At 38.2% G+C, this 10,677-nt stretch overlaps 1 protein-coding gene and 2 long non-coding RNA genes across 4 annotated transcripts in view; 1 reads left to right on the forward strand and 2 right to left on the reverse strand.

Moving 5' to 3' along the window:
- LOC144650278 (uncharacterized) overlaps nt 1-10,677 on the reverse strand; it is a 45,446-nt gene that overhangs the window by 13,364 nt on the left and 21,405 nt on the right. The window lies entirely within an intron of this gene.
- On the reverse strand, nt 7,248-7,828 carry LOC144648719 (uncharacterized). The gene is made up of 2 exons (XR_013569750.1): nt 7,629-7,828; nt 7,248-7,510 (listed from the first exon to the last, which is right to left on the reverse strand). It is a non-coding gene; the product is annotated as an uncharacterized LOC144648719 (long non-coding RNA).
- LOC144648909 (uncharacterized) lies at nt 8,473-9,418 on the forward strand. 2 transcript variants are annotated; one of them, XR_013569799.1, is made up of 2 exons: nt 8,473-8,625; nt 8,875-9,418. XR_013569799.1 is itself a non-coding variant. In XM_078508356.1 (2 exons), exons 1-2 carry the CDS (start codon nt 8,508-8,510, stop codon nt 8,980-8,982), a joined length of 303 nt encoding a protein of 100 aa, XP_078364482.1. In that variant the 5' UTR covers nt 8,473-8,507; the 3' UTR covers nt 8,983-9,418. The 2 variants fall into 2 exon arrangements, 1 of the variants encoding a protein (XP_078364482.1); XM_078508356.1 differs by having other exon boundaries at nt 8,798-9,418.

The raw sequence follows: 10,677 nt of genomic DNA on the forward strand, positions 1-10,677 counted from the left end.
TGACTTTCGACGTTTAATGGTATAAATGTTCAATTAGCAAAAGGGACAGGAGAACACAGAATTGATTTTCTAAACCATACCATGCGTGCGTTCATCCACCGTACATAAAACAAGACAAACAAAAGGAATTAAGAAAATGCTAGTTTCTTTAATGGTTTTTTTTTTTGCCGTTTAGTTGTCACAATGTGCGCACGCTTTGTTCCCGATCAACTCGCTTGTAACACTTTTATTGACTGTTCAAACTGTTCAAACATAGCGTTCAGGACACCAATTTCATAAGCAACTGTTCTCGGACAGTGATATATTAAGTTATATATTTCGTAGTCGTTAAAACTACTTTTTGTCATAAACAAATCATTATATACCCCAAGTGGCAAGTTTACAGTTATATCACTAAAACAATCAAAATAACTCGAACAAAAGTAGCTGTAAAAGATATTTTACAACACAAGAAATGCCTCTATACATTAACTCTAACATCTTATGGCCGCCAACAACTGGTAAATCCCAACAAATTAAAGAATGCGCCATTTTTCCTTTGCGCTCAGTAACGTTAAAAAACAGGGAACGTTTTAACACAAGGAAATCAGCTGGTACTGATGGTATCTCACCTAAGCTGCTAAAAATAGCTTCTCCCATCATCACCGCACCCCTGACGAAACTTTTTAATTATTTTATTGACGTTGGCGAGTGGCCCTGTCAGTGGAAACTTAGTAAAGTTACTCATGTTTATAAGAAAGATGACGACACATCTAAAACGAATAATCGCCCTGTTAGTGTATTGTAAGCGATTCCAAAGGTGTTCGAGAAAGTTCAATATGACCAGTTATACAGAGTATTCACATCAATTTACTCTGATAACATGTCTAGATTCCTGCGTGGGCACTCGTGTTGTGAGATCTGCCTTAATAAAGCTTACTGACGATTGGCGCCAGGCACTTGATAAGAAAAAGGACGTGGGAGTAGTGGCTATTGACTTATCTAAAGCATTTGACTCGATTTGCCATAATTTGTTACTTGCCAAACTAAAAGCTTACGGTGTTGACGATTCTGCCATTAAACTGATCCAGTCGTACCTATCAGGCCGCCTTCAACGAGTTAAATGCAATGGGAACATGTCAGACTGGCTGCCCATTCCCTGTGGAGTGCCGCAAGGCAGCCTACTAGGCCCACTTCTCTTCAATATCTTTGTTAATGATGTCAATTATTCAACTGGATCTTCCTAAGTAATACGACGCAATATGTAGTTCAAGAGTGTACAAGTATGCTTGAATCCACCGTGAATCAAGAAATTATGAGATTATCGCACTGGTTCTCTTTGAACTATGTGCAAATTAATGCTTCCAAGACTCAAGCAATGACATTGGGTAAATCTCAGTATGCAAACAATTTTTTAGTTGGTGACAAGACCATCGAAATTGAGCCGACTCTCAAAATTTTAGGTGTTACATTGGACACGGATTGGTCTTTTACGCCTTATGTCACAACCATGCTGAAAAAAGCGTACGCTATGATAGCTGCATTACGTAGGATTAAACGCCTAGTTCCTTCAGACGTTATGATTTCTCTGTATAAAGCCTACGTGTTGCCACATATTGAATACTGCTGCCCACTGTTGCTGGGAATATCTAAAACTTTGAAGAACTCCATCGAACGTTGTAATCACTTTGCGATTAAGTCGCTGCTGAATCTTAGTAACTCGTCCAGCTATAATATATGACTAGACATGGCTGCTATGGATACACTAGAGCAGCGACGTATCGTGCAAGCGCTCATTTTATTTTTTAAGTGTTTTACACATGATGGCCCAAATTATATTTCCCAGTTTTTTACACCTAGGTTAACTAATTATAATTTACGAGGTATAGGCTCAAATGTTGTGCAGCCCCCATATAACAGCCTTGTCATGCACAACTCCTTTCTGTATTTAATTGCTCACTTGTGGAACCAGTTGCCAGCTAACGCAAAATCCTCGACCACCTTGGCACATTTTCGAGCTAGTTTAAATGGCATGAAGTTTGCTGGGTGCCAGAGTATGAACTGTATAGAGTTTTACCTTGATATTTTTACTTATTTATTTGTTTTTTGTACATATATATATATATATTATTATGCTTCTCGTGCAAATTTAACTTTTAAATTTTTAAATTTTTAATATTAGGATTAGTTGCTTTCATATTTTAATTCTATCAGTTTATATTAGAATCTCTTTTTAAATTATATTTTTAATGATTTTAATGTAATAGTAATGTCGGTGATTAATTTTATTGTAAATAGTCGTGCGTTTTTTACATGAGCCCCTGGCTCGGGAGATTGGGCAACCACTCCCCACGTGTCGACTTTAAATAAAATACTTATACCTTATACCTTATAGATTCCAAAAGCTTAGCCATACAGAAATGTACGTAATCAAGTTCGTCGCATACGTACCACATCAGAATGTTTAAAATAATTGTAATATCTTTTTTACAAATGAAATGACGGAAATGTTAAGGAAATCTTTTAGCTAGATGTGAAGGAGAACTCCCTTCGCCGTGTTGCTTATTTTTTGTAATATGTGCAAGCTTGAGACGGTGGGACCTAAAATGTGTCGGCCCCGTTCGATGACTATGTCTCTATTAGAACAGCCTGAACAATGAAGTTAGAAGCATTAAGTTGCGGCTTCAAATGGGTAAAACCCGAACAGGATCATAAACAAACTGAAAAATTAAAACTACGAAATGAGCGCACAAATTTTCAGAACGAAAAATACTGAGGCAAAGTAGAGCATTCTCACTAGTTTGACATTTTTTCAAAATATTTCTAGCTATAAAATAGTGCTTTCGGATATGAGCTGTATATATAGTGTACAACGACCTGGCTATTTCGTGGAACAACCTGACATGGAATGAAGTGACCAGATAAGTCGCAGACAACTACAGGAAAACAGGCATCTACTTGTGTCAGTAGAAATCTACGAAGTTCTATTAAAGTTCCTCAAATCCGACAAATAAAACGCTTCTGGCGATGTTCAAGTACTATACCAATCATTTTCCGGAGAAGATATTAACTGTTGCATACCATATACATTCGCAAAATTTAACAGTAATTTGGTGTCAGTCTGTCTTTTAATATTACGATTACGATATACCAAAACACAATATTCTACATTTTAGGAATCAAGTTTGTCTATGAACGCGTAAAAAATATGTCAACCAGCGAATTATGCGGCCTGTACATAGTGGTTACAACAAAAGGCTTTGATCTAGGCTTAGTGATTTCTATGATAATTGTAATAAGTACAGTAGAAAGATATGAACGGATAGAAAAATTTATTGCTGAAAGAACATAGAAGCATATACCAACCCGACCCCCCCCCCAACCTCCTCACCTCCAGATCTGCCTTTGTAATAACTATAACTACGTATTATTTAATATCCAGGGATATAAACCTCATTATCGTAGACTGCACTATAGAGATTAGTTTCAGTGATAGGTAACACATAAATAGGAAGGAAGGCAGGCAAAACTCTCAATTCTTCAATTGAGCAGAGGTCTTTGGCCCCTGCGACGGGGTAAAAAACGGGTTTTAACACTTGGAAAATGTTAAATTACTCGGTAAGTAACGGGGGAGGGGGGGGGGGAAATTTCAATTGACTGATGCATAATGCTGGGGACCCAAGACGTTAAAATTAAACGCATAATGAAGGTCAAGAAACATCAATTTGGTTAGGCGAACGGCCTTCTGAATTTCTGAATTTCTGTATTAATAGCCTTTATTTTGAGGCGGTTTCTGAAATTGATCCTTTTTTTTTTTATATAATAGTGGTTATCAATGGTGATTTAGAATCCGTTTGGTGTACGTTTGGTCTTAATCAGTGCGTGCTTTTCACATACATTCAGGAATAATTATTTCCACCTCATCCACATATCATTGCGATGGTACAATTTCTTTATAGGGTTGGGCTAAAATATACGCATAGAAATTTGTGCTATTAAAATGTTTAAACTGTCTATATGTTATCAAGTTACTTCCTTTGAAGAAAGTGGGAATTGAAATTTAAAAGTTAAAATTTAAAATTAAAAAAACTCGCAACGAAAACAAAGGATTCTTGGTAGGGAACTATCACTTTAATATGGAAAATGAAAAATGTTTGCACATTACAAGATATACAACGGGTAGGTCCCTGAGTCCACACTATGAACTAGGGGAAGTTCTGAGTGTCTGATTGCCCAAATTGCCCAACCGAGATGTTGGCGTGTCCCAGGAAGTGTGAGGGAGCGACTTCTGGTCTCACAGAGAAATCCGAAACAAGAGTCCGTCCCACCTAGTCTCGGGTGCGGGGACGGCACTCTCGGGGGGTACTCCCAGGAGCGCCACGCCGACCCCGGGACGACGTGCCGAGGAGGATGACCGGGAGAACCTCCCGTGTCTGCCCAGACTTTGGTGCGGAGTTGAGTGTGTGGCAAGAATTAAAAATATTAAAAAAAAAAAAAAAAAAAAAAAAAGATATACAACGGGGTTGATGTTTTTAGAGGCATGGTTTTATTGCAATAGAGAAAAATGCAAGTAAATGGGTAAACAAAATATAAATTTTAATAAACACCCATTCGAGTAATTACATTGCTTTTGTATAATTTAAAAGTTGAAGGTAAAGAATCCGCGAGTGTTGTAAAACCTGAAAGGATAAAAAAGGAGTTCAAATTAAATAACAAAGTGGTATAGGCGTGGCTTTAAAATAAAACGTACAGTAACGTAAGTGGCTTTAGAAGCGTGGAGTTTAGAATGAAAACGTACAGCAGTAGAAGCGTAGAGTTAAGAATAAAAACGTAGAGCCGTAGAACCGTAGAGAAAAGAATAAAAACGTAGAGCCGTAGAACCGTAGAGTTAAGAATATAAACGTAGAGCCGTAGAAGCGTAGAGTTTAGAATAGAAAAGTACAGTCGTAGAACCGTAGAGTTAAGAATATAAACGTAGAGCCGTAGAAGCATTAAGAAAAGAATAAAAACGTAGAGCCGTAGAACCGTAGAGTTTAGAATAGAAACGTAGAGCCGTAGAAGCGTAGAGTTTAGAATAGAAAAGTAGAGTCGTAGAAGTGTAGACTTTGGAAAAGAACCGTAGAGCCGTAGAACCGTAGAGTATAGAATGAAAACGTAGAGTCGCAGAACTGCGTAAAGTTTAAAATGAAGAAAAAGGGAAGCACAAGTGTAGAGTTTAGAATGGAAACGTAGAAACGTGTAAGCGTAGAGTTTAGAATGAATAAGTAGAACCGTAGAGCCGTAGAGTTCAGAATGAAACAGTAGTGCCGTGGAAGCCTATAGTTTAAAATGAAAACGTTAAGCCTTAGAAACGTAGACTTTAGAGGGAAAATGAAGAGGCGTAGGCGTATAAAAGAAGAGTTAAGAATGAAAACGTAGAGCCGTAGAAGCGTACAGTTTACAAATAACATATAGCTCAGCTGTTGAATATAATTAGATCACTGGTATAAACTAATGTTGTTTGATGAATATCTAATGAAAGTATTTAAATACATGCTCGAAGCTGTAATACAATTTAAACATAACAATTGTATTATTGTGTAATGTACAAGAGTGGGGGGGGGGAGGGGAGGACAATAAAATGAAAAAAGGTTAATTAAGGCTACAGAAACTTTAAACGGAAAATAAATGAAAAGTTTATAACTGCCCTCTTATATTATATTAATGGAATGAATTGCATGCCCAGGAGGGTTAACTTATAGCCAACATCTTATAATATATAAAAGGAATGATTGGAATGCGTAGAATCGTAGAACTCTACGTTAACTTGTACGCCTGTTTTGGGTCATAAAAGGGGCACCACTTGTTACCCAAGGTTTCCATGTAAAATAGAACTGCCCATAGATGTTTAATAAAATCTGCTTAATGGTAGCTCATTACCTTAAGAGACAGTAAATAGGGGTATTTCCTCAGCAACAAGGACATGAGTTCACACCAAGCTTTGATCAATGCCTTGAAAAGTGAGGCAATCTGGACTCAACCCGCTAAACACCAGTACCTCCCCCAGGCTCTGCAAGACATATATGAAGAAACCAATGGAAGAGAGGCGAATAAATGATTCCAGTTTCGGTAAATACTCTTAATTGGTTTTGTCACTGCTATATTTAAGTGAGGTAAACAGAGTGAAATGTCGGTAAATTGGGTTAAATGAGGGTTAACAGGGTGAAATATGGATAACTTGGGTTAAATGTGAGAAAACAGGGCGAAACCTGGATAATGAAGGGCTAATGTGGAAAAACAGGTCAAAACATGGGTAAATGGCCAGGATTGTGTGGCCAGGACTACATCCACAATCACAAGAAGTTACTAAATCTCTTGATCATGCGACAAGAGTTTTAACAATGGGGCCATACCTGGTGCACATGAACCACCTGAAGCTAGTACACAATGTCTTTCCATTACATGAGCACACAGAATTGGGCATCTGCACAGAAACTGTCCTTTCCTAAAGTTAGGAACTGTCTGGAGAGATTGATGAACGGGGACAGTGGCAACCAGGGTTCTAATCCCACTTTGCCGTGGAATCATATCTCTTATTGTCCGGTACTATGTGGAGATATTCTGCAGCTACATTGCTACCTTGCAGACACGAATTAAGTACACAGCCATCGTCACCCAGAAGTTTATTTTTTTTTTAATTTTTCATTTTAAACACGAAGGCGCGCTATAAAAGGAAGCTTCCCAGGGAAGCCAAGGGCTCATTTGTCAATCAACCTCGCCAGCGTACGGACGTGAAGGCATCTCACCGTAAGAGAAGCAGACAAAAATTTATATGTACATTTTCTGTAAAGGCTCTTTATATATCCATAAAATTATGTTAAGAACAAATTGGAAAATATTTAAGCTTGCTCAGTTCGATAAATCACAATACGAAGGTACGAAGTAAGCACTTGACTACCTTAGGCGAAAGCCATGACCAAGATCTCTTTGAACCTCAGAGGTAGCTCGTTCAAGGCTGCATATTTTCCCTCAGGAGTGATGGGAAAGACCTAAAAGTAACCGTATGTGAAGGTTTCACCCCACCAGAATATTTATGAAAACATAATTTGAGAAACACTGTGCATAAAATACTCTGCAGTATGAAATCGAAGTGGTTTATGTTACTGTACCTTGCAATTGATCGTGTGTCTAGAAATCCACCGAAATGAAACACCGCCTGTGTAATTCAGACTATAGACTGTCAATGCGGAGTTGCAAATGTCAGCCAAATAAAGTGCATATTCAACACATAAAGTTCCATTACATTTATTACGTTGCCACTGTATCGCGTCATTAGAGTCTCATTATAGACCAAACAAAATAATGTACGAAGGTTTTGCTTGAATACTGAGTCCAATATTCCGGTGGTCGTCTCTCCACGGCCAAAACACAACCAGGTCCACAAGTAAATGATATTGTCGCAAGAACTTCGCCCCGGAGCTTCGCATGGCGTTCACATGTATACGTATGCGTGATGTGCAACAAGGCATCTGTTCGAATTTTGGGGTTTTCTCTGAAGAATCAGCCGAAAAAATATCAAGTATTAAAGCAGAATTGACGATCAACTTGAAAATTAAAAGGTAAGAAGCAGCAATAAACGCAAAACGGTTCAATCCAACACAGAAGTGGACCTTGTAATATGGCGCAACATCCGCCACGAAGCAAACAGTCATCCTTTCACAATGGATTTTACTCGTTTGTTAACCATTAAACCAAGGGATGAGCATGTTACAATAAGAAAGACCACAAGCCATTCATTTTGAAGGCTCAAGAAGGGGCATCCAGCCGAGAGGAATCTGTGCGCTATTGTACAGCATCGCGCCAATGGAGGGAGCCGTTACGGGCGCCAAATTCAAATTCGGTGAGCTAAAATCTTGCATATGCGCTACAGAAGAGACATCACTGGTGTTTTCTTGGTTTATTTTGCAAAAGTGAGTATTTTTTAGTCAAATTAAAAAGCCCAAGGTAGGATTCGACTTTTATTTTGGATCAACGACTTTTCCCCTTCTTGCTCGCATGGTCCGCCATATTTGAATTAGCCATGGAAGTAGGGATCGTGTGACAAAGGGGGAGGAGCTTTACTCCTTTTATAGCGCGCCTTCGTGTTTAAGGCAAATGGTGCCGAATTCAAGATGCCTTTTGCCCTGCCAATTTATTTGAGCCCTTTCTCTTCGAACTCCACGAGAAGCATGACAACTTTGGACTATACTCAGTTTTGTTCCGCTTCCCCACAACAAACTTCCTTATAAAAAACAAGGTTGTTGCTAAGCGCCGGCTGCCGCCACATATGCAAGGGGAAGCTCGAGTCAGTCAGTTCTGTGAAAAACCATCAATAACAAATCTTCTGTCCAAATCAAGCACACTCGAGGAGTTTCCCATTTTTGACTCATTCAAACGCAGTGAATGAGTCTATTGCGGGTGGTGGAGTTTGTGGACATTAAATTGCATGGACGGAAATCAAATTGAAATTAAATTGCATAACCGGAAAATTAAATTCGGTCTGACTCGCAATGCATGCTGGATCCACGTCTCTGCGCCATGCATGCTGGATCCACTTTCTCTGCGAGGCGGCCATTTTGCTGGGGATTCTGTTTCTAGCTTTATTGCCGTGCTTTGCCGTCCTTTTTGGTGAGTAACAATTGTTTCATTGTGCTTTAAATACTTGAGCTCTAAAGCATACAACGCACACATCAATCATAGCGACCTACAGTCGCACTAAAAGTGCGAAACAATACGACAACTAAATACGAAATTGAGCCTTCTTGTTAAATGTGTAGCAGTCACATTGTTTCATTTGTAGACAACGTTACGAAGTTCATTAAGTCCAAGATGTACTTCATTGCTCGTAAGCTTCACTCCTTGATTTGTCAATCTCAGGGACACGCGAATTCAAATGAAACTAAACACAAGGCACAAGCAGAGGAGTTGTTGACAAACTCTGAAGATGCTGATAATCACGATGACCAGACCAGTGCAGGTGAATAAAAAATTATGTGTAGATGTCAATATGTAGATGTTGTTTTGACATATCTATAAACTTGGGTCCAAAGAGCAATGCAATAAAAAGCGTAAGGGACAGAGCGGTATCAAGAATCCCAACAAAAGCACTAAAACCTGTTTTGGAAAAGAGCAAAAAAGTGAGAACTTCAATGCGGAAAGCTTTTCAAAAATCAGTTCCAAAATCATCAAGACTTCAGAAGTATTTTAACAGAAAAAGCATTGCATACTGCAGGTTGACTTACCCTCCTACTAGTGAAATCAATCCGATTTCAACTTTTTATGGAGGAGAAAAAAGTAAAATCTCTGAAGATAAACAAGTAAACATGCTTATTAGCTTTTCTTGCATGTTGTTGTAGTTGATAGCAAGTTACTGTTGTTGTTTTGATCATGGCAAGTTATTCTTCCGATTATAGCAATAAGATATTTGCAGAAGGAGTAAAGACTGGGCAAATTTTTTACATAAAAGACCCATTTCAAGAATCGATGCCATGAAACAATTGCCAATGAGAAGTTGCTGCGTCATTTTTCAAAAATAGGTCACCAAGGGTGACATGAGTTAATGCCGTATGGCATAGTGATACAGATTGCGCGGTTTTCGTAGCCGGTTAAAATTGTTAGATTTTTTCGGGATTTAATTTAAAATGCTTATAGCAAGCTAGGGGCACGTGGATGAAGGAGAAAAGAAACAGTCATAAATGTTTTGCTTGACAAAATTTAAAGTATGAACAGGAGTTGATTTACTTCTTCCGTATTGTCCGTAAAAGCAGAAACGATTAAACATTTGGACAAGATTGCGTGACGATTACAAAACATGTTCATTACAACAAGGGTTGAAGAACTTCACATCGTTTTCTTTCAGATTTTTCACCATTTATGATGACTCTGAAACAGATTTTGCAATAAAAGCACTTGAAATAGTGACTGTTACTCCATGTACTGTAAGCACTTAGTGACGATTTTCCTTAAAACGGGTGTAAATGCTCACGTCAATTAGATGACTTTGAACGCTGGAAACTAGGCATTTTTCGAGCTACCATACACAGAGATGAGTACATCGCGCACACTCCATATCAATGTAACATTTTTTTCAGCTGTAGAAGAATTAAGATCTAGAGTCGAAAAAGAGATGATTTCAGTGTATGGCAAAGGCCGGGACAGTGTATACTGAAAGCGGCCAAACAAGATTTAGTCGCTAACTTGATTTACATTTATCCATGTACATCTTTTATTTTTGAAGGTTTTTGTTTGCACTGTAAAGAAAAAATTGGTCAAAATTCGAATGACTTAAATACAAAATACGAGGTAAAGTTTTCTATTTTTTAAAACAAAATAAATATTTGGTCGCATTGTGTAAATAAACGCGAGTCGCCGTCGAAATATTTTTTCTCAAAGACGTCTTGCTTTTTAAGCAAGACGAAAACACAAGTGCTTAACTGAACTGAAAACGAAGATTTATTTTCACAAAAAGCTTACAAATGTCTTAACTGGAAAATTATTACGTCCTGTTCAAGTGTTGAATAATCGTGACTTGAGAAAGAACTTTTAATTATGCGTGGGTACATGTGTCGCTGATTGGCTGTTTTTAATTGAAACTAATCGTGCGTGTCCGTACGGAGTCCGTTCTTGCAGCTGATCATTGTTTTCTACATTACAGCGAACGATTATCGATCCCGAACCATT

Source organism: Oculina patagonica, chromosome 4 (genome assembly GCF_052425735.1).
Source record: "Oculina patagonica isolate OP01 chromosome 4, crgOcupat, whole genome shotgun sequence".
Lineage (NCBI taxonomy): Eukaryota > Metazoa > Cnidaria > Anthozoa > Scleractinia > Oculinidae > Oculina > Oculina patagonica.